Source organism: Acipenser ruthenus, chromosome 20 (genome assembly GCF_902713425.1).
Source record: "Acipenser ruthenus chromosome 20, fAciRut3.2 maternal haplotype, whole genome shotgun sequence".
In the NCBI taxonomy this organism is placed as follows: domain Eukaryota; kingdom Metazoa; phylum Chordata; class Actinopteri; order Acipenseriformes; family Acipenseridae; genus Acipenser; species Acipenser ruthenus.
Window position 1 is genome coordinate 2,527,311 of NC_081208.1, and position 24,598 is coordinate 2,551,908.

General features: G+C 39.6%; 1 protein-coding gene across 1 annotated transcript in view; it reads left to right on the forward strand.

Annotated features, from left to right (window-relative positions):
* LOC117425763 (nephrocystin-4) overlaps nucleotides 1–24,598 on the forward strand; it is an 83,972-nt gene that overhangs the window by 3,540 nt on the left and 55,834 nt on the right. Inside the window, exons 4-7 of the mRNA XM_058993124.1 lie at nucleotides 12,761–12,939; nucleotides 13,961–14,025; nucleotides 17,461–17,616; nucleotides 20,792–20,928. Of these exons, the coding sequence (XP_058849107.1) occupies nucleotides 12,761–12,939; nucleotides 13,961–14,025; nucleotides 17,461–17,616; nucleotides 20,792–20,928 (537 nt within the window). The remainder of the gene's footprint in view (nucleotides 1–12,760; nucleotides 12,940–13,960; nucleotides 14,026–17,460; nucleotides 17,617–20,791; nucleotides 20,929–24,598) is intronic.

Consider the following 24,598-nt stretch of genomic DNA (forward strand, 5'->3'; position numbering starts at 1 on the left):
GGATTCTGACCCTGGTTGGTGAGATGACGTTAAAAGTTTTATAGCCAAACACGCACAGTGGTTAAGACACTTGTGCCGTGCCGTGCTGTGCCCAGCTCTATTATATATGCTTGGGTGTGAGTCATTTTAATGTGGCGTCTCGTATCACTTTTCATTTTTGTATTCTAATTCTTAAAGTACGACTTGGGTCACACAGTCAAACAAGGATAAATGTGATCTTCAGCAAAAAACAATGAACAAAACCAAACAGGTGAATTAGGCAAATGGAGTTATCTCAGTACTCCCTAGATAAGTGATGCAGCCACTTTAAAGATTTTTACATTTCAGCAGATGGCGATACATTAAATACTTTAAAGGTTAGCTTGGTACTAATTGCTCGTTTGTACAAATGCCATCCTCGCAATTACAACACACCTCTCAGCAGCCCTGCAAATGAAAGAGCATAAATAAGGTGGTTTCATTTGAAGGGCCTCATAAAGAAATAGCAAATATTTCTAAAACCAAGAACATTGTTGAGACAAGCAAATAATCCTTGCACTGAGGACTTTATAGAACTGTTTGAATTGCTAATGTTCATTCCTCCTTCACGCTGCCAAAAAAAAACAACAAAAAAAACCCCACTATAATAGTTACCACCCAGCGATTTCCAAGTGGGTACATAATGCTAATAGTTTTCATGCTAATTAATCTGGTGCTTATGTCTTCAATCTGCATAAAAGCAGAGTTGCAGGTGTTATAGATCAGGCTAATGTCCTATCCTTGTTCTGTCACTATTACGAATGTGATGAGACTGAACAAAGGTGCGCTCGGGTCATGTGCTAAAATTATTCCAAGACCTTGCAGAAGCGTGGTTAATATTATTTCTCTGCCATACCGCTCTGCTAACGCTCCTGGCAACTTAATATCCTACCGGGAGATTGGAAGTAAGCAGACAGCTGTCAAAATGCCAAAATAATGCAATTATAGCACACACAATAAAACAAGAAAATCAACAGTGTCTCTGAAATGTAATTGGCTACCTGTTGAAGCTGAGGCATTTACTCTTGGCGAAAGCCGAGTCCAATATTAGCATGAAGCAGATAACAGCTACTCTCAGGTAATGAAAATCAGATGTTTGGAAGCACAGGAACTGACCAGGAAGCAGCAGCACATATGTTCCATTTGAGTAATCTGAGACCGGAGGCTGTCTGCAGCAGTCTTTATGAACTGCTGCCTAGCAGTGTCACAAGTGCTAAATTGGGCATAGTTTTTAATTCCGACGCTAAGCATGAAGGTTCCCGCACTCTGTTTGCTAGCCTTTATCTGAAAGAGCATCTGTTTTGAGAAGCTAAGCAATGCATGTGTCAGTGTTACTGCATATATAATGTATCACCCTCTCGGGGCTGGAGTAGGGTAAGGCTGTTATCCAATATGATGACTTCTGCTTGTGCTGCTGCTGCAAGACCTTCAATTAGCGGGAGATTGCTTTAGATTCACAAGGCGGGGACGTGACAGATAAGACAGCGAGCAAATGGCAGACACATAAATTGTTTAACATCAGGACCTTTTAAATATAATACGACACACAATGCTATGTCTGAGCTGTACATAATATGACACATGATGCTATGTCTGAACTGTACAGTCAGCTTGGTTGTAGATTAAATCTGATGTCGATTTTCAATACCTTTGAGTGTATTCCTCGTGAAATCCCTCTCACTAGATGTGTACAATTTACTAATTCAAATTGAAATGCAGATTTTTTTTATTATCATTCAGCTATACACAAATCTTAGTAGGTTCACAAAACCATGTGCTCAACTAATGTATACTAATGTATACAATAAATGTTGAATCCTTTTTATCTTGCAAGGTATTTACATATGTTAGTTGCCTCTGTCTAATTTATAACCTGCAAGATTTAAAATGATTAGAAAACCAGAACAAAACATACACAGAATAATAAACTCCGAGCAAATCAGTGCTTGTGTCATTCCTGAAAACACTTTCCAGAGGATGACTGTGTCGATCACGTGATCCGCTTAATGCTTTTAACGTTAGCTAGCTTCTCAACATATTAATTTAAATGGCTCTTATGCAGTATTATACCTCACCTGCACCCCATTATACGGCAGTAAATAATTGCTTGTTATCAAAATAAAAATGGAGTAGACTGCAACAGCACAGCAGGAAACCACTGTCTGAGATTTCAAAGAGGACTGTCACACAGTGAAGGATGCTTTTTAATATCCAGTGGAAGGAAAGAGACTCAAACAGGAAACAAACAGACAGATTAAGAGAGGAGCAGACTTGGAAAGATGTATCTTACCTGACTCATGGGATAAAAATATTTTGTACTTGATACGACAGTACAGTAAACTTAAAAGTTGCTTCACAATCACTGAGCAACCACTGCTGCACAACAGCATCTTCCATCCCCTGGAAATGTTTAGATATTGGTGTTGCTTTTAGGCATGTGTATGAGGTGAGATTTAACATAGATACTCACCGGGGGGGTTAGAACCTTTCGATAGTGTCACGGGATCCTGGGTGTGCAGACGGGACCTTGGCTAGTCTGAAAAACAACTTTGCAGATGGGTTCAGTTTCTTGTGGGATTCATTTCTCCCTAAGTGCCTTGTTCCTAGCTGCAGACTTTCGGTAACACATGGAATTTGAACAAGGCTATGAACACCCAGCTGAGGCCTGGTTCCTCTAGTGTATGTTTGAGAGACTCAGGGATGATAACAAAGTGAAAAAAAAGAACAGATTCTAATGCCCTTTCTTGCACTGCGTTGTACTGAGCAATGGGAAGAGGTTCTCTTTTCTCGTCTACAGGGGGCAGTGTTGTATCAAGCACAGAGGCAAGGTGTTTGCAGTGTGAATTATGTGATTTGGCCTTGTTCGGATTCCCAGATGATTGGCATCCCACACTTTTTAGTCTTTAAATGTTTCGCTGATGAAGCTGTCACTTTGGGCCAAATGCAGGTGACAATTAAACAGACACCTTGTTTGAATTAAAGAAGTGTGCTTCTGCTCTCCGTCAGAGAGCTATGGGTTAGCATGGGAAGGAAGGGTTTAGACCATGCATGGGCATACCAGCTCTGATAATATGAGTGGTGTGGGGGGGCTGTAGAATTGGAGTAATCCTTGTTAGCATTTGTGAAATATATTACATTTTTCTTTTAAAATGTAAAAATATTTGAAATACAAATTAAGTTCTCACAAATCCACAATGCTTTGGTTGTATCAAAAATAAACTACTTATTTACTTAAATTAATAAATAACTCCACAACCCTCCCTCCCTCCCCAAAAGTAGATATTTTTAGATAAAGCAGCCCAGTCATCTAATTTTCAATAAATATTCTAGTAGTTCAACTTGCTTCCTACATTTTTAAATAAAAAATCTATAATATTATGATGTAAGTTACTTAGTTTTAGCTGGGACCGCTGATGCATTTCAATTTACCTACATCCTATTCATTTTTTTATGCATTCTCTATATACTGTCACCCAGGAGCGCCATATACAGAAACTAGAGATGCCTGTCCAAATCTCTTTATGCCTGCAGGCTGTGGCATAGCTGGAATCCAGGCTAATCCAGTTTTTTTTCTGTAAAGGTTTTTACATCACAATTATAGCCTGGGGGTCCAGTGGGTTGTTGTCATTTCTTAAGTGAAGTTGGGGGGCCGACAGAGACATCCTTCATTTACGCTGTCTTGTTCGCAGAAGCATGGAAGCCTTCTTTTTATCAAGTCAGCCAGATCTGCTGTCTTACCCATCCTGACTAAAACTGTCGTGCAACAGTTGCAGCTTTTATGAATGATTAGAGAAAACATGTCAGGAATGGCTTTTTTGCTTAAGTGACTAATAACTCTTTATAAATGGTGCATTTCTCAACTACTGAGCTTACACTGCACTGCGGTTCAAAGCAGGAAAGAGAATGCCCCAGAATGACAGTAATCATTGAAGGAGAGCCTTCCTTGTTTCAGCTGTACAATACATGCCTAGAGCCAGACATCCCTTCAGATGCAAGGAGAGTTTGGGTTGAGATAGATGAATGAACTCTGGGGCCTTGCCTTTGAGATGCTAGTGGTTGCTGAAGTTGTTCAATTGGAAAAACAAATAAAAGATAAAAATGACTCTTGCCCAAAACGGCGGGACACAAAACAATCCTCCCCCCCCTCCCCCCCCCAATAATATTATCCACTCCAGGTTAGTTTTCCTAGCTCAGGTTAGGGGGGCTTTGAAATACCTATTACAGCACAGGCAGGAAAAACAATCACTACAAGAAACAACAATATGTTTTATTTTTTATTTTATCAAGGTCGGAAACTTGGCTGGTGTTGGATTAACTTTGTGCTCATTGATCTTCGCCATGAAATGTGAAGATAACTAGCCTTTCAGTGGTTAGCTTCCCAGTGTCTAGTGAGTCTTAAATGGGTTTGCCAGGCAAACCTGCTTTGACTTTGGTGTTTGTTTGCAGTTTTATCTTTTTTTTAATTCATTTATTCTTTATTCAAAACAGTTGAGGAAGCTTGCCAGTGTGGATGTGACACACATGTCAAAGCTAATTTGCACAGGGGGTGGTATAAGGCATATCCCTGGCAGATAAGATAGCATCTTTTATGAAACCCTCGCTAGAGAGAGTCATTCGCAGCTGTTGGCTGTTAAAGGACTGTGTGAAAAAGATTCAGAGATAAAAGCACAAAGACACTTCTCGACAGATTGAGGGGAAGCATGTTAGTGTAGCACAGATTTCAGGGCACATTGCTTTACCTTTGTGCACAGTGCAACACTAATATGCATCCCCCCAAAAGAAAATCAAACAGAAGGAAAATGTAGATTATACAAATAATCCATTTGTGGAACGGGCAGTAGAAGCTCAAACAGTTGCTCCTCATGTTACGCTGTGCCACTGAGGCCTTCAGCCTCCATTAATGTAAATCAACTCTCACTGAATGTTAAATGTGCTGGATTCCGGTCGAGGTGCTTCAGTTTGTGTTTTTTTAAAACATATTCTGCAGATTTCACTGGACATTACATAATAAAAAGGTGTACATCGATCTGTGGATATCTAGTGTTATACATTATTAATGGTGACCCACCACCGACCAGATGCCTCTGCACGGAAGCCTGGAGATAATCTCCGACCATGGAGTGGAATGAAAAACAGTCCATGCTGCATTTTCCATTCATTACGTTAGCATACAGTGGAGAGAGGGACCAGGTGCTGCTTGCACAGGGAATGTGAGCAGAGGCTTCTTGCATTCCGATCCACATTTACTTTAATGTTTGTTTGTTTTTTTGCATAATGAAGGTACTTGGTTCTGAAAGTGTTAAAATACAATTGTATTAAAAATCTTTTACTTTATTTGTAACAGTAAGTTATTGGCTCATATACTGTAGGTTGCTGGCAGCACCCAATGCTGTTTACTGCTGCGGGAGTAAGCTGACTGTAAACTGACATTTCTCGGTGAAAGACTGCTTCTGTTCCTGCCAAATTCAATATCAAAACATTTCCGCCGAACATCTGCGTTCAGTGTATGTGCTTAGCTTTGTCTAATTTCACGGGAAGAAGTGTGGAAAATGTTACTTTGAAAGGTATTTTACATAAGGAGGCCTGTGTAGCTTCATGACAGGGCAGTAGAGATACCAGATAGGGTTATTAAATTGCCCAAAGCAAATCATAGGTTACAGTTAGTTACTATGCACCCAGAGCTATGCACAACTTCCTTGAAACCGAGTTCAGCTATCTTTAAATGCATAAAACACAGTGGCACCAGTTTATACCCAATTTGATATATTAATATGTTGCTTTGACATACAGTACCTCTAATAAAGTTCCATGAAAATCATCAGAGTAATGTGAGATTTATTACGTGCTACCCCAGCACATAGCGATTGTACATGATGGGCTAGGACTTCAGTTACTTACCATGAAATATAGCCCTTCTGTGTGTCTCAGCAATGCAGCCAAAGTAAAAATGCTGATTGTATAAAAAGGAAGTGATCACCCTCTGTTAGCTGATTACATAAATGCAATACAGACTAGAGTGGTGCAGCACATGCTCATTTAGTTTGTTGTGCTGTAAAGGAGTGTTTATGACGAGCCCTTGTTAAAATACAAGGAGCCTGTTACTCATGACATGAGATAGGAAGTGTCAAGTGTTGAGTTCGTATGGCAAATGAGCGGTCGATTATTCCGTTTATTTCATGAGAGCTTGAAAAGAGATTGTTCTGTGTGCAATCTAGTGTGAATAGTGTTTGCAGTTTACATTGCTAGTCAATGCAGCCTATTCATTACATTACATGCTGGAGAATATATATAAGCAATCCTTAATAAAAAAAAAAACACAATTTTTTGAAGCAAGCACACATTTTCAGAGAGGAATAAAATCATTTGAATGGTATAAAACTGCTCAACTCAGAACAACAGTTTAACTGCTTCATCCTGCAAATAAGTTGGTTCATGCTAGTTGTTTGTATTCCTCTCTGAAAACTTGCCCCTTTATGACAAACATCTAGTGGCCTCCCTGCACATTTCCTTTAGGATACAGTTCAGTCTAAGAGCCTTACAGAGTTCCAGAGTAGCCAAGGCAGCACCAGAATGCAATTGTCTGCAGACCAGGCACTAACTGTTTGCTGTGTGGCAGTTTGTGTAACCCTGATGGGACATCCAACAGCCTTCACCAGAGTATTGGAACACAGTCTAGTGATGGAGCCATTATTTAATGGAAAACTACTTTCACATGTGCCGTAGTACAGCTGGTGTTTAACGTTAGCTACTAGTTTATGTAATTAACTAATGTGTAGATTGTGCACGTGTTCTGGTTTGGGGAGTATTCTATTTTTTTTTTATTGCGTTTTGCAGATTTCTCATAGCGGTTCAGCAAATCGTGGATTGCAGAAACTCAGAATTAAATTGTAGTGGGTGTTTGGCGTGGGAGGTTGTAGTTGGCTTAATCCTGTTTGCCTTTATCTGTCTAAAATGAAGCTAACTTTATGAGTGTAAGAAAATATACAAGCATTCAAGTTTATTTATCAAACAACACATTATGGGAAATGGTTAGGTACAAAAAATCTGGGAATAATGATAACTTTGACCTAACCCCAACCAACTCAAATTAGGGTCACATGCTAGCCTACCAGATGAAGTAGTAGTAAGTAAAACACTGGGAATGGTTGAAAAAGAGATTTTGTTTTAATTGGTTCCCTCCAGTAGGGGACAATGGTGTAATAACAACGGACGAGCCTTGATGGACCTAAAGGCCTTTTCTCGTTCTCCAACTCTTATGTTCTTGTCTGTGAAAAAGTGAATATATTTGAGAAGCCGCAGGAAGAAGAGGCTCAGAAAAGGAGACGGAAATGGAATCATGGATAATGACGAGTTGAAGAGGCCTAGTATTGAGAATGCAGAAGAAGGGAGACCTGAAAAAGCTCATCTGTGTTAAAGCTGTTCTGTCATGACTGTTGTTCCACGTGTCTGCTCGGAACTGTCAAGAGAAAACGTGTCACTCTCATACTCTGGGATTTGGATACTGTGCCAGCACTGAGTGAGGAGGGGTGGAAATGTCTCTGTCTCAGCTCTGATGGAGCTCTGGGCTGGGCATTTTGTGTGTGTGTGTTTTTTTTTTTTAACATGTTGAAATACATTGAATTGAGTGAATGTTAGATTCCATAATAAGATACAAAAATAAATAAATAAATAATCAATGCTAGATCTCTCAACATGTGTTGCATAAGACCAACACTGAATGTAAGTACCAGTAGTTTTGTGTCAGTTTGTGATAGAGATTAATAAACGTACTGAATGACCATATTGGGAGTTGAGAGAGCCATCGTGGTAAATTCAAAAACATTTTGCAGCCCCCTTCTTTAATTTCAAAATGGGGATTTATATTTCATTTAATAAATTCAGACATTTTATTTCTAGAACATTTATTTTAAGAAACTTTGAGCATCTGAATTTTATTCTATCGACAGACAGCCTCTTCATATTCCAAACATGACTCTCTACAGTACTTTACAATAGCTAATACATTTAGATTAAAATTGACATGCAAATGTATTAGTTCCCTGTTTTGTTCTGTTTTTATAAAGTAAAGTTAATCTCTGATCACAGATACATTGACCACAGTTCATTGCTATTTGCAGGCTGCTAGGCTGAGCAGATGAAATGCAGATACTTGACAGTGTTTATAAGCTTGTTTCTGCTCACGGTCCATGTAAATTAGGCTGACAGCTGTTCCAGTCTGCTCCCCAGAGGCAGAGAGGAACAGTTATGCAATACTTGGTAACTTTATTTCTGTGCTTAATCCCCAGGATTCAGTATCGGCACCCAAGCGACTTTCTGTCAGGCCCTATATATGATATGTGTGTGGGTTCAGTTCAAACCAACCCAGCAACGCTCACATAATGAGCACTTACACTCTCACTCGTGTTTCAGAATGGAGTGTCTGTCATATGAAACAGCTTGTTCATAAATGTGCACTGAGCACTGGTGTTAAAAAGGCCATCTTACAAAAGCCAGGGATATAGCTTTAGTGGAAGTAGAAATTGACAACAAGCGGACTGACCTTTTCTGAGAGGTTAACTTTTTCAGGTATTGACAGGGCTCAGAATCAGGTCCTTACTTCATAGAATGGTTAAAATTATATATTATAAAATATTGTGTAATCTAGATGAAAGTTTTGTTTTCCTTAAAGCTTATGCAACGTTATGTATGCCTGTGTGTGTGTTGGAGTTTTGCATGTGGGTGGATAACGACACTGAGATGTTCAGACCTATTTTACATTATTATTTGTTTATTTAAGGCGACTTACAGAGACTAGGGTGTGTGAACTATGCATGAGCTGCAGAGTCACTTAAAACTACGTCTCACCCGAAAGACGGAGCACAAGGAGGTTAAATGACTTGCTCAGAGTCAGTGGCTGAGGTGGGATTTGAACCGGGGACCTCCTGGTTACAAGCCCTTTTCTTTTACCACTGGACCACACAGCCTCCTATACGTTGGCATGTAGTAAATGTAGCATTTACTGCAGAGCTATCATGACCTGCTTTGGATACATTTTCTTCTACCAATTATGGTGAAGATTTAACTTTCAAGGATGTTTGGATGCATCTTTTTTTTAAAAAATGTTTCAAGAGAAACCTAATTTGTCTGTATTTTGATTGGAAATGATGACATCAGTTTTAAAAAGAAAAATCACTGTTTATGTCTTCCGGGAATGTTGCTGGGAAATTGCATGCAATAATAAACAGGTGCAATCAAATACAATGCAAGGAAATAGGCAGAGTGAGCAATGTAACCTGCTTTTTGAGCAGACTGATAATCGTGCCTTTTTATATGAGTAAAACTATGAATGCCTTGAGATAGATAGCAGTATTAACCTCTTTTAACTGGTGGGCTCCATTTCATTTAAACTGTCATCCATGCAGAGGAATCTTTCTGAGGGCTATAAATACTTTATATGCGCTGTTAACTACTTTAACCTTTTAAGAGCTTTGTATGAGGGCATTGATAATGCCAGCTGACCTTGAATTGCTGCTAGAACCCTTGCCACATTAGAGCAAAGAGCTGTTCCAGCAGCAAACTAATCAGACAGCCTTGACAGGGTTTAAATTATTAATAGGCCGTGCATATTGTCTAGAGTTCTGAATGTAAACCATGTAATTGTTGAATTGAAATCAGGCTGCCACAGACGCTATCATCATAGTCTACCAATACAGTTGGCACTGTGTACCCAAAGTCCAATTCAAAGAACAGTTCCTACATTTGCCCAGTTGTGTGTGTTATTTCCATATCCCAGTGCTGTCCTGCTGTTAGCAACTCTAAAATGTAATGACTTATCTCATGCATGCTACAAAGTTTAGTTGGATATTTAAAGGCACAATCGCTTGATAAGATGTTAAGAGCTCAATGCAGATAGTTGCTGCTCACTCTCTTTTATGCCACCTGTCATTGATTAAGCACCCACATTATAATCATTTTGCCAGTAACAGAGGATGAGCTATATCTGTTTCAATAGGTGATACTTTAATTATTTTATCTTTCTTTGCCTGTGTAATTGGGGGAGTATTGGCCCTTCTGATACCCAGTAAATGGCTCATTACTAAAGCCATTTCAAAATGAAATAAACTCTGTGTTGGATAAAGGTCTTCATGTCACAGTGCAAATAACACAATTTAAGGGAAAACTTTTAATGTTATTGTAACGGGGAGATTGGTGCTGACTGTCTGGCGCATGCATGGTTCTGCAGGAAGAGGGCAGCAGCCTCGTAAGATCTGCCTGTCAGTCATGGCAATGACACGGAGAGGTTGGGAAAAGTGTGTTGGCTTTCCCTCTCTCTGAGTGGTTGAGGGGCGGACCTTGGGGGATTGCTCGGCCCATAAGCACTGCGCTTAGTTATGCATTCGGGTGGCCATTACCGAGGAAACCTAGTGACGCTAGCTGAGGAGGCGAGCGTAAACAAACATCATGCAAGCACGCCTTAGGAAGACAGCCAGCCTTAAATAAAGAGACCCGAGCTGACCGGCTTAGCGACAGTGGGGGCACTGCTTAAGCAGCACTTTTATTTTGTAGTTTTATTACTGTGTTTTATTTTCCCTTTTCATTTCGCCTTTGGTTTTCATTATTATTTTGATCACCTGTGAGTGCACCAGCATTAACCTGACTGTACCTGTGTTGGTAACCCTGTGGTCCTGATTACCGTTGCCGGTATTCAGGCCATGGGCAACAGCACCCCCCTGCAGGCTTAAATAAATCAGTGCACCTGAGAGGCATTTCCAATACAGTTCTGTCTCCTGTGTGTCATTGAATTGCCTAGCACCCTTCTACAGTTATAAACTTATAAAAAAAAAAAAAATAGATATTGGTATCCACGGCAAAGACATCTTGCATGAAATTTGGCAGACCTAATTCTGATGGTCCAAGTGAGATCTGCTAGCAGAATTGGAAAGGGGTATTGTACAAAAATAGTCTTGAGGGCATCTTGAACATTTCAGACACTTCCAAAACCATAAATTATGTCCTTACCCTTGGATTCAGAAGCAGAGCAGGGCTGTGCCTTAATAAAATATTTGCATTTGTTTATGAAACAGGGTAGTTTTGGAAGTGATTTTAAGGCACTTTTCCACTAGAAACAAAAGCATGGACACTGTACTAGAGTTACTCAGATTAACCTATTCAACTAAAATGAACACATTCATCCACTATCTCAAGGCAGTTACAGTACACTCTTCCAGTTTCACAACCAGAATATAAATATGCTTGCATAATGTGCCGTTTGAAATGTCTTGCGGCGAGTTAAATCTCAGTCGTAAACTATTCTTGTCAGTTGAGGAATGATCTAAACAGTGGTGGATCTAAATACCACCGCTCTTCTACTCCGTATTAACCCATTACTACATACGATAACAAAACGGTGAGCTCCAAACATGTACATATCTGCCCACACTTCATTGCTATATAACTTCATAGTAGGCTTCATTAACCTCAGAGGGGAATGCAGGTGCATGCTACACATGTTCATCTCTGGCAAAGGGTCGATCGCTCTGCTCTTTTCACAGTCTCGGTGCATTGGCAGCTGCTCCACTTCTGACCTTGTTTGGCATTTTACTTGAACATTCTCATCATGGGCAGAAACAACATAGGAGATTGCCTGTCAGGTGTGCTCAGTTTGACGTTGATTGTTACCATGCCGCTGCTCCCCAAGTGTGACTTCATGACTACTAATTTCAATGCTGGCACTGCTTAATATAAGTTTGGTTCGTTGTCAGCAATGATATTTCGGGGGGGGGGGGGGGGGGATTTTGTTTTTCACAGACAGATCTAGATTTCATTAAGGATGGTCACATTAAGAACCTTCGAGTCAGGCCTGCTTCATCATTCTCATGATTTTCCTTAAGAAGATTAAGCTGCAGTTAAAGCCCAGTACATTTGTACAAACAGAAGTATTGTCAAGTTGCACTGCAGTTGCCTCTACCATACTGAAATTATAACGTTATTGCATTGATTTCAAAGAATTTCAGTGTGGAAAAACTACTGCTTAGTATATATAGTGTATATGAATTCATTGATGTAACTGTTTTCTCTTGAAAAATGACATCTTGTTTTATGTGTTTTTTTTTTTTTTTTTTTTTTTTTTTTTGAGGGAGGGGTACCTTCCCTAGATAATAAAAATAATTGCTATTTATCGTAAAGGCTGTTTAATGGCCCACTCTTTCATCTCTGTGCAAGAGAGCATGCTCTTGATGGCTGGCTAATGGTCTAGTTATAGCATCAATCAAACATGTGCGACATGGATTTCTGAACCATCTGAACCAGGGGACTCTCAACTGGTAATGCCATAAAGGGACCGATAACAGAAAAAGAAAGTATTTATCTATTCCGGGTTAAAACTACAAAAGTCAAGACAAACTTTAGTCTAGTACTCTGCACAAGTCACAAGCCAAAATGTTTGTCTACTTGTCTTAATTTCGTACATTCTGTGTTTTTGAAGTTATGAATAATCAGTCCTTGTGCAATGCTGAAGTCAGTCTATTCTGGGGTATGTAGTTTTAGAGACTATTCATGCCCCTTACCCAGTCATTGGTTATTCCTAAAATAAATGTATAAATTTTGGCAAGCCACTGGCTCTTTTAGTTTTTGGTATGCCAGGGTAAATATTTAGTAGCAGAAATCAAACTGTGGTCTTATGAATTATTGACATGACCTACTGACTGTGGTATTGATTCAGCGATGGAAAACTATGTGTCTGCTCCCTTTCTTGTTTTTTCAGGTCGTTTATTTCCACACCTCTCTCATCCACCCGAACATCGTGGCCGTCGTGGAGGTGGTGGCCGTGGCACAGAAGCAGAACGGTTCTCAACATGCGCTGTCCTGTGGCTTTGGGATTCTGCGCCTCTTCATCGGCCAGACGGAGCCTGTGGAATCTTCCGACGCCAAGCTGGACAAGAGGTGCCAATCTGTCACAGAACACTTCCCGAAATAAATCAAGCACAGGGCTGTTGAGTTGTGGAATTAGAATTCGATCCTCCTGTTTTACTCTGGAAAAGATGATTTAGTAAAGTGACCGACTCTCACTACATTACTGTACCTGTAAGATAACTAACATTAAAAGTGACTAAACTAAGTTACACTGAGATCTATTGCATGTACCTGTGTGATATTGACCATTGATTTATCCCATTTGAGATCTCTGTTTTCTCTTTGCCTGTGGTCCACCTGGATAGGCGTTAACTACTAGATTTTTGCAGATGGTAGCATTGGAGACATAACTTTAAACAAAACCTTGTCCTACCTAACAAGCAAAGGCTAATTGAAAAGTTCTGCTAGACTATAAGCTAAATCAACTGCATTAAGGTACAGGAGATGTTGGATACTTTGTAATTCCCATTTGATCCGGATGTCAAAATGGTTACCCAAGCCTGTTATTGTTGTACATTTGGATGTCTTGAGTGCACCATTGTGGTTATTCTGCTTTCCAAGTAGTCAATTGTATTGATCAGCAATTTGTGAAGTGACTAAAACGGCATGCATGGCAGATAACTGCAGATGAAGGGACATTAAGCACACTTACAATCATTCTAGCTGTTCTTGCACTCACTCAGTGATTACTCATCTTTCAGAGCACAGTGTTCTTAGAAACAGACTTCTGCTTTTTGCTTTTATGTAGACTGAAATTAGAAGCATTAAAAAAAGCTATACTGGTTACATCTTTCTTTCTTTCTCTTTCTGAACGTTCATTAAAATACACTAACAAAACATAATGAAAATGAAATAATTACATTGGGACAAGCCTCAATAAATTTCCTGGTTGTAGAATTTTTTATTTTTTTTCCTGGTGGGGGAAGAAAAAACGAAATGCTAAATGCATCGCAACCTGAAATCAGTGTCATTGTCTGGATTTAGCAATTATAGTTTATGTTAAACATGGTGAAATAACTAATTTCCCAGTCTATTCCTTTCATCATTTCAGATTACATCTCTACCATGGGACACCCAGAGCCTTGCTGAGCCCAGAACTGCAAGACCCCATTGAAAGTGAGCATGCTTGAAAGTTCTTGCATTTAATTTCCATATTTCCTCACCACTTATTGCTAGATACTGATGGTATATAGTTAACATTTCAATTTGCTTAATGTCGGCTTTTTTCAATTTGTAACAGCTGAGAGGATGCATGCAGCGTGATGTCTTTTGTCTTCTGGAACCCTCATGTAAATGCTATGTAAATTGCAGTAGGTTATTCTCTTGGTAAAATATGCAATAATATAACATGGTAAAAAAAACAAAACACACACACAGACACACTGGGCATTATTTTAAAGAATGTGACAAAGCAAAGACACATTTTCTGAAAAGAATAAAACAATTTGAACGGTATGAAACTAGAATAGTAAATAACCGCTCTTACCTCCGGCTAAGCTGTTTTTTTTTCTAGCTTTATACTTAGTAAGTTTAAATGCTGTTATTGTTGCCATTTTTAACATATCCTGTAAGAGGAACATGTAATGGAAGTGGGAGCTGTAATCATTGTGACTCACCTGAATTCATGTCTTTGTAAACCTATAGATATACACAGACAGTAGTAGGCTAGTGTCATATTTTCCTTTCTCACTTCTGGCATGAACAGCAGGGAAAGGAAATTACCGTCCTTGTATAAGTGCACCCTGTCAAATTAGTTTAGCATTAGAAGACCTTCTGTGATGCTTTTATGGTGACATTTGCACACAGCTTGGTCTGTTTCCACTGGGGGTGTTTAGTAGGACTGATATTAGAAGCAAATAGTAGACAATATTTTGACCATGCTCAGATCACTATAAAGAAATCTTAAGTCAATCCATTTGTGAGAACACCTGACAGTCTAAAGATCTACCCAGAGATTCAATTTAATCTCCACAGTGACTCAGATCCAAGTAACCAAGCCTTCGATATTGTAATGTTTCAAGTAAATGTTGTTCCTTAGCTGAGTCAAAGCCTTTCTATTACACAAACACAATTTACCCATCTTCAAAAAGATGTATGCATGCTGTGCTTTTAGAGTGGGCTGCTGGAAGAACAGGCTTGTGGTTGTTGAGCCTGTTGCTAAGGAAAGGACGCATTGACGTTCCTTGCGTATTCAAATGGGACGGGGCATTATTGGATTTCATTTAATTACCCGGACAATGGTTCTTATAAAAGGACACTGCTAATACAGGATAATCAAAATGTTTTACAGATTTTATATCTCTGATGGCTGTCCTGGAAATCGCTAGCTTTGTAGCTAGTTTTTTGACAACAAATCTTGCCAAGTCAGCCCTTAGTCACTAGATTTGGCGAGAAATTCGCTAAATTGGCAACTCTGCTTGAAGGCGCAGAATAAACAATTTGATTTCCGCACGTCTTATTATTGTCTTGACACAACAAGGAAAAGGGATCGCTTTATCGGTGCCCAGGCACTGAAATTAGAGCGGTTGTGTGCCATTTAAGCATTTTCATAACACACCGGGTGAATATTCTTTAATTCTTAAGTCAAGGATCTGCCTATAGAAAAAAGTACCAGAGAATTTGCTGTGCACGATTATATGATCACTAACCTACACGTTAGATACCAGTTTTATAGTAGTTAAGTAACTGTACAAATAAGGTACAATGAAAATACGATGTGTTTGAAGTAACCTGCATATCCTGTGTCAGTTATTATTTATAACTCTAAGCTCATGCATGGTGGTAGAATCCATTGATCATAAATATTGTCATTATAGAGCTGACAGTAGATGTCACTGCCGTTTTGTAACCAGAGTGATGATTGTATAGAGTTGTGTGATGATGTAAAAAACAAAAAACAAACATAATCTGGTGTACAATAATTTGCTTATACGTTGATATATATATATATATATATATATATATATATATATATATATATATATATATATATCAATGTATTATATATATCTATGTATTATATATATATATATATATATATATATACATATATATATATATATATATATATACAATTTTAAAAAAAGAGTGGAAAGGGAGGGCAGCAAAATTGCGTTTGCCAAGGGCGGCAAAAATCATTGCGCTGGCCCTGACAGTGACAGTACTTCTTTAGGATCAGGTACTAGATTCAGATCGCCTTTCTTTCCAATTTGGGCGTCCAGACATAGTTCTTCCATTAAACTTTTGTTTGCTACCTTGGTATTAACTAAGAGGCTTCACACTTCGCCCTGTATTTTGGTATAGTACCTTTTAAAAGAAAGAATCTGCAGGCGTGAACGATGTAGAGATGTCTTCTAAAGTTTTATCATTTTGAGATGTTTTTTCAGAAAGAGACAGAGCAGAGCTATTGTACAGCAATATGCAATTACGTTTTTAAAAAGACTGTCAAAACACAGCATGCCTATTCATCAGAACGTATCTGTTCCAAACGCAGTGAAGACAAACTGGTTTACAGACAGAACAGAAATACGTAACATTTCAAATTTCAGCAGCATGCTGCCTTTACACACCTTTGAGACATCAAAAAATGGCAATCACTGACGTTATATTTGATCCCTTTCTTTCTTTCTTTCTAAAAAAAAAACTGATGCTTATACAAAGATTTAGGTCAGCTTTCTGATTTTAGGTTATTTCTATTCCCTATTTCCAATTTGTTAGTCCCTTTCTGCAACCAAACATCTGTGAAACACTGTGATCAATAAAGGCGATGACGATTCACGCTGTACAGTGGGATTCATCGGTTCTGTTATTGGTGGAAGCTGGGTCAGAATCAGAGCCTCACAATGTCCCGTAATACCCGATCGATAGCGCTGATTGAAAGGTGCTAACAATGGGGTGACAGACACTCATCCTTTCCTGGCAGGCCATTACTCGGCTGCTCATCACCTGTCAGTCAGCCCGACGACAGGGCTGGATATAAACTAGACTTCTGCACGTAAAGCTAGCGTCTCAGCAAGGTATTGGAGGGAATGACCTACAAAGTTTTATCGACAGATTTTCATGTACAAGTCGGTTGTACAAGGTTGATACAATATCAGTATCTTAAACTCTTTCCATAGGGTAGCAACACTGAGTTCTTCTCAATGCACCCTCTATATAGCTAACAAAATAATTCCATTAAATCTAATATGTATCATTTCTTAGATCTCAGAGGAAAATCTGAGACCAAGGAAATTAGAGCAATTTTGTTAGCACCATGCACCTTAAGGCACAAACTAAATTAGATACCTGGGTGTTTGCTGGGAGCTATTCAGAATTCTAAGAATGCATGCTTTACCCAGGAAGCAGCTTTCCAGTCAACAATGGGCATGTTTGTTTTCACAGTCTTTTCAGATAGACGTTATAATCCTGAGTAGGGTTTTAACAAGTGCTCTGCCAGGCAGGTCTCACGTGCGAATGATTGGAACTAATGTTAGATGTAAATACTGACTTTTCATTTGGAAACGCTCTTTAGAAGAGCCTAAAACTGTCGTTCTGCTTTATGTTTTCTAGAGAATGAGTTCATGACACTGATCGAAGGGGCTCATATTCAGTGCTCCCTGCGGCCCCATCCTGCCTTGGAAAGGGTCATGCATCTTCTCCCTCAGAACATGCTGGTGTCTGGAGCAGAGACCATTCCAGGGGTGGTGCCTCCAACAGAAGAAGTTGGTAAGAAACATCTTATTTAACAGAAATCGGCCAGTTTACTGTTTCTGATGTGAACTTGGATGCCACAGCAGGTGTAGAGCTTCAGGCACACCAGTTCCATGAGTGTGCAGGTTATACTTTCTCTGTACTATCTGGCTGCAATAACAATAGTTGCTCACTGGTGGCACTGTGTGCTATAGAAATATGCTGTAGATATGCTCAGCATTTGGACCTAGCTATTTTTTTTTTGTTGGCAGCTAGTCAGTGGATCCCCAACTCTGGCCCTCCATTCCAATCCATATGTTTGTCCAAAAAAGCTATTAAATTAGTTAATCGAACAGGCTAGGGCCAATTAACTCATTAAGTACTTGATAGGAACAAAGTCCCGAAAATCTGCACAGCTTAAAACCTGACAAGCAGTTTCACGGGGCGGAGCTATGCCACCTGGTAGTGTTTATTGTAAACATATACACATGGAGAGAGGGGCTCCGCCTCTTCCAGGCCCAACATTTACTTGATCGATAGACACGATAAACAGGAGGGGGGCCACCGTCTTTGAGGTGACCCGACATACGAGAGGGGCACCGTCTCTGAGGTTACCCGACATATGAAGAGGCTCGCGAACCAGAAAGAAAACATGAATTAGTATTGATAACACAAAAGAGGTTCCGGCTCTTCCTGAGCCAACATATACAGTAGGGGGGTTCCGTCGCTGAGGAGACCCGACAAACAGGAGGGGGGTCACCGTCTTTGAGGTGACCCGACATACCAAGAGGGGCACCGTCTCTGAGGTTACCCGACATACGAAGAGGCTCGCGAACCGGAAAGAAAACATAAAGTTAGTATTTGTTAAAACATATAATGCGTGGTGTTCCACCTCTTTGAAGCCCAACATAATAGAAGGGGGGTTCCGTCGCTGAGGAGACCCGACAAACAGGAGAGGGGCCATCGTCTTTGAGGAGACCCAACAAACACGAGGGATGCCACCGCTTGGGGATCCTCACATAGAGGCATCAGACCTGAAAGAAGAATCCCAAAAGAAACATACATGCAGATGGAAGGGTTTGGCCGGGGGTCCCCTCTGACTCATGGAGAACCCTCCTCTATGCGGTAAATGAAGCGGAGCTTAACAAAGGGTTGGAGAAAGTGGAATCACTAACCCCCCAGAGGAGACCGATGCAAAGGCGGTTGAGATGCTAGAGGAGGAGGAGGGAGGAGGAGGAAACGAAAAAACACAAGACAGCGAGGTAGAGGTGACTAATGTTTAAATAAGGTAGATTTAATTGATGACAGCAGATGATAGGTTGTTGGTGCCTAGCTCCGCCCCCCTGAACCCCACCTATAGGTTAACATTTAAAGGCTGCTAATTTCAGTAATGTTTAAAAGTTGTTACCCAGCTTTACATTGTTGGGCAAGACAAACCATGCTGCCAATTAAATGCCAAAATAAATGCTAAAGATGCTTGAAATATATACTATTTAGCTTTTTTTCAGCAGATATTGCAAAGAGGCTGGCTAGCACTTCTTCAAGGTTTGTGAAACGAATATGCGTGTGTGTGCATATTAATTATAGTGGCAGATCTGCCTGGAGGTGGATGAGTTTATACTGTATGTCTTTTCTGCTGCTTTTGTAGAGAAATCTTCTAAAAGGAATTCTAACCCTGCAGATCTCTCTGAGTGGAATTAATCATCAAACCCCCTCATGTTCCCTGAGCTGGAGTGATTGATATCTGTGTGCCTCTGATGATTTAAACACAATGCGAAAGTCTTATGATGCACAGCTTTTCATGTAGGAGCAAAAAGGCCACTGCGCTAAAGCAGGGGAAGAGAAAAAGCACTGAAGACTGAAATTACGCACAACAGCCTATAAAGTCGACATACTGCATACATGGAGATGTTTGTATGTACAGGGTAATACAGCAGCACTTGCAAAGGGATTAAAAAAGGGCCTGTATTCAGAACACGCTGTTGCAAGCACTGATGTACATCTTTAGCATTAAAATATTTTATGGGATGCTTTTCAAAAGACTATTCTTTGACTCTTTTTTTAAAAAAACTCTAACTTTCTGAGTAAGGAGGATGTCGTACAGCATTAACGATGCTGGATTTCATGTAATGTCTTATTTTTCCTTCCCATATAATAAAAAAAGAAGTTTATTACCAGATATAATGAAATGGCTACATGCTCTTTATTGGTTTCTAGTTGAGTTTTGAAACCTCATTAATTCGATGGTGTCATTGCTGTCTAAGCAGCCAGATTGTGAATTTATCTGCCGACACACAACTTTCCTATTTGCTTTCCGTTCGTTATAATAAAAGCTGTCTCAATAATACGATATGAATCAATAAAAGTGTATAGCAGTGGTCCAGAATGATTGGTCATTTTGATGTGCATTTGCTTTCCTCTCTCTAAACAATATTGGTATTAGCATTAAACAAAAAACAATACTCCAAGATATAGTAGGATATATGTAACACCATGCTGTCTGTTTTAAGATGCTTCTGCTATTGTAAGTCATGCCGTGATTAACATATTGTCTCATTGGAACCACTGTGATATAAACCGGACTTGCAGCCTGCTTGTAATTGGATTCATTTTGCAGAAAAAAAAACAAAATCAAGTTTATCTCAGTTTTGCATGAGTTAATATTGATCTTTTTTTTTCCAAAGCAACAGAAATTGCACATGAACATTATGCACTGTTAATCAAATCAATCATCTCTCGCCTTCTGCTCCTGTAAGAACACTAATGCTCGTAAAAACCTCTAATAAAACGCTAGGAAACGGACCCCCTTGCCCGGTCTATCGATTTTGTAGTGCGCTACGACTGTAACTTGAAACCTTAACAGCCAACAGAGCCTCGCAGCCCCGTAAGAGAAATACAAGTTTGAAAAACGTCTTTCAAAATCGTCAAGCTGTCAAATCGGCACACAAATTGAGAAATTGGGATCAAAAACTGGCATGCGGAAAATATATATATAAAGACGCTTATATATTTCAAGTTCTCCTTACAGTGGGTACGGTGAGATTTTTCAACTAACGACTACAGTAGTCAATCAATTGTCAGGATCTGTTCTAGTAATATCCAGAAACTATATGAGTGTACCTAGCAAGAGCTGACGAGCTGTCAAGCAGTATTTTCTATTCTGTTCTTTTGGTTACTTGGCTAGATCTGTTGGTTTCTCTTCTGATTGTAGTGGACTGCTTGCAGAAGCCACGGCTCTTTAAGACAGTTACCTGCTACCTGGATAAGGTATCTCTCAGCCTGTATCCCTCGCTTGAGAGGTTTGAAGAAGAACTACTGGAACTTCTGAACACAGACAGGCTTAACAGGGTAAGTGACTCACCACCTAACAACCCTCCCCCCCCCCAATTCAGACCCTGGGTGTAGGAAATATGAGCTTAAATTGCAGTCTAACGATAGATACACACACATGCATGGCATATCTGTTGACTGTTTATTAAATGGTTAATTGCATATTCATGAAATACTTATTTATGACACTCAAAATAAAGTGTTACCAACATTTCAATCCCATATATCTATCATGCTTGTGTAACCCCCTATAAAATAATACATTATTTTATTATTATTTTATAGTGTATGTTACCAACAAAGAACTAGAGTTGTTTTATTACTGTTAAAAAGTTCATTAAATCAAAATACGACTTTATTAATATTTAGTCGGCAGACTTATTTTAATTTGGCAACACTTACCTAAAATAAAATATTGAGAACTAAAATATTCCTAGCCCTCTCTGCTACTTCAGGTCTTTTATTAAGGATTTGATCCTAATATCACAGACACATCACAGCCTGGCGGCGTCCATCTTAGTTTTCTATATTCACTGGAGAGCACGTTGTATTAAGGGCTCTTAAAGGTACGGTGCCAAATTAAAATAAGTCTGCCGACTAAATATTAATAAAGTCGTATTTTGATTTAATGAACTTTTTAACAGTAATAAAACAACTCTAGTTCTTTGTTGGTAACATACACTATAAAATAATAATAAAATAATGTATTATTTTATAGGGGGTTACACTTGCATGCATAGCAGTGCAGTTGCAAAAAGTAGCATCCATTGCCTGCTTTCAAACTCCAGTGTAACAAAGCTGACTTTATGAAACACTAATTCATGTAGATGTAAGATGCTGTTGCCAGAGACTGAGTGAACATTGCATGCCTGTTTGAGAGTGCATAATTCACCTAACCTTCAGTTAACAAGCCCACCTGTCTACTACAGTTATACTCCTCAACATGTCATGTCAAAACTAGCCACACAACACGCCACTTAACCAGCTGCTATAGCAGCAGGGAGTTTACTCATCAGGGGAACCATTCATAGCAATTTTTCATAGCAATAGGTAGTACCCCTTGAGGTTTCAAATATTAGTTTTCCCAGCATGGATGACATGATAGGTGCCATGCTGCGCATAGTCGCTTTATTATATATAATAAGAGCCATTCTTAATAAATTTAAAAGAACATTTAAGGGATCTTAGCGACTTTAAGGACTATTTTAAGGAAGGTTTTTTTTTTTTTTTTTACAGATTTATTATTTTTAGAGAAGTTTATTCTCATTTTGCAAAGCAATGTTAAACCTAAGAGAATGTTCTTCAAAAACAGTCCTTATAATTTAGAGCATATTCAATAATGGTTATTTCCTCTTTAGCAAATATTGTATCTTAAGAATAAACGGAATAGGATCCATTCCACTGACCAATACGAGAAAAAGGCTAACTGTTGCAGTTACATTGTGTTTCAGCCAGATGTCAGTCAGTTTTGAACAAAGATTTCTCTTTGATTTCTCTCCGTTTTCTGACAAGGTCAGGATCTGAGAGCATCGCTGGTAAGATATACTGTATGTTCGTGAAAGATCAAGAGCATTCACTCTTCCTTTTTTCTCTCTTTTTGATACCTTTCTAAGTGAGAACTCTTCCAGCGTTGAATATGCCAGTGCATTTTTAATTAGACCCCTGCCAAGCCGGTGACCTTTAAAAGTGTGACTCTCCTTGCACGATATTGCTTGTTGTCGTGACAGGGACACTCACACCTGCCATGTCATCACACCTCAGTGATCTGTCAGGAGTGAAAAGACAGCCAGCTCCCCTCCTCTCGCCCAATGAAAGCATGCGTGTAAAAAAAAAAAAAAGGTGAACATTCTGGTAGGAAACTATGAGTCACATCACAGTCAAATTCAGCCTTGGGATGCCTTTAATTTAAATGAACATCATTAAATCCTAAATCTAATTCCGCACTGCGTACTGTGTGAACATGTGGTGTGCTGCATGGTTTAACTTCTGGATTCAATTTTAAAGCTACAGCATTCATTATAATGAATACCTTCCATTTATATTATGTTTCCATCCACTGGGGCATCTTGTAGCACTGAAGATAGGAAGAGATCAATACATATATACTATGTACCAGGGGTGTCCAGTCACGGTCCTGGATGGCTGTTCCACTCCAGGTTTTACAGGTAAAATGACATAATCAACTACTTCAGGGTCTGGATGGAGGTTTAATTGCTTCAGTTAAGCAATTTAGAACAGGGTTGGAACAAAGACAAGGAGTGGAAGGGCCAGCTTTAGCCACACCTGCTGTATACTGTACTAATACAGTCAGTGCAGCCTAATCTGATAATCGGGATTTCTGCTTAAATGGGATACAACTCTGGCTATTCAGGATATTTTTTACTTCTCCCGGTAAAGTGGCGCTGACTGTATTACTGATGGAGCAAAGTGTTGTGACAGCATTTGGAAACCCCCCAGCTTTATACCCTTAGGAACATAAGCACAGCCAGCAGTGGGGTTGGGGAAGCATTTCACAGTTGCACCTATGAGCTTCCATGCTTAGAACAATGCTCATATTCTGCCCTTCCTCATTTCAGAAAAAGGGAGTCTTTTCAGAAGCATGTTTTTCTGGAATAGTTAGGAAGCATGGCAAATAATTACTAGTATCTAAGCTGAAACTGCAATATAGGACCACCCAGGACACACAAAATAAGGTAATAAACAGGTATGAAATGAAATATTAGGAAAATGTAGGTGGTGTAAAGTAGCCGTTTAAGGATGTATTCATACTGAGCTCTAAAGCTGCATGCCTACTGTGCATACCTTTCCCAATGAGCTTAAGCACCAGATGAATATCAGTCATTTGGATAGCACTGTTTTTAACAGTAGGGATTATGCCCATGTGACAAAGACGGCCGGAGTGGGTGGCGTCAGACCAGATGCAGGAAATAAATAAACAGAGAGATGTGGTTTGGTATAAGCTGGGCGCGTGATCGCGCTCAGCATTTAATAAACCATACAGAAAATAAAAAGGTTTGCAACAAAACACAGGACACGGCACTTGAGCCAAAATAAACAGAACAAACAAAACGGACTACACAGACAAACACGGTGAGCTTCTTTTACTACTTAGTTTACGTTTCCAATTCCCTCCGTCTCCTAACCCGTTCTCCACTCACCGAACACCAACCCCCCAGTGAGTGAAAACATGCAGCTTTTATGCAGTTGTACCGAGATTCGATTGCTAGTCAATCATTCAATTGGAATCTCGGTACAACTGCACGTGAATTAATTAAAGTGCAATTCCCCGTGCTCACATATTACTTTTTACTTGCACGTGATGTGATGTGCCATCCCCGTGCCTAAATACAAATATACAATTTACACACACGTGAAACACAGACTGCTTATATCCCGTGTACCAATGCCTATACACCAACATTTACACACAACACGTAACATATAACATACACGGGGGGGCACTTTGCCACATATACCCCCCCTTGTGCAACGCACACATGGCCTCAATGGCCACCTCCCCCCTCAGTCCCAAAGTCCCGGAAGAGGGGGAAGCAAGTTGTTTCTGGGGGTGGCCATGGTGGAATGTCTGGCACCCCCCAATTCTTCGTGGCTGGCAGCTCCCTCTTCCGGGGCTTCAGCCACACTATCTCCTGCCGCGAAAGAGCAGCTGGGGGAGCTGGTCTCCTGA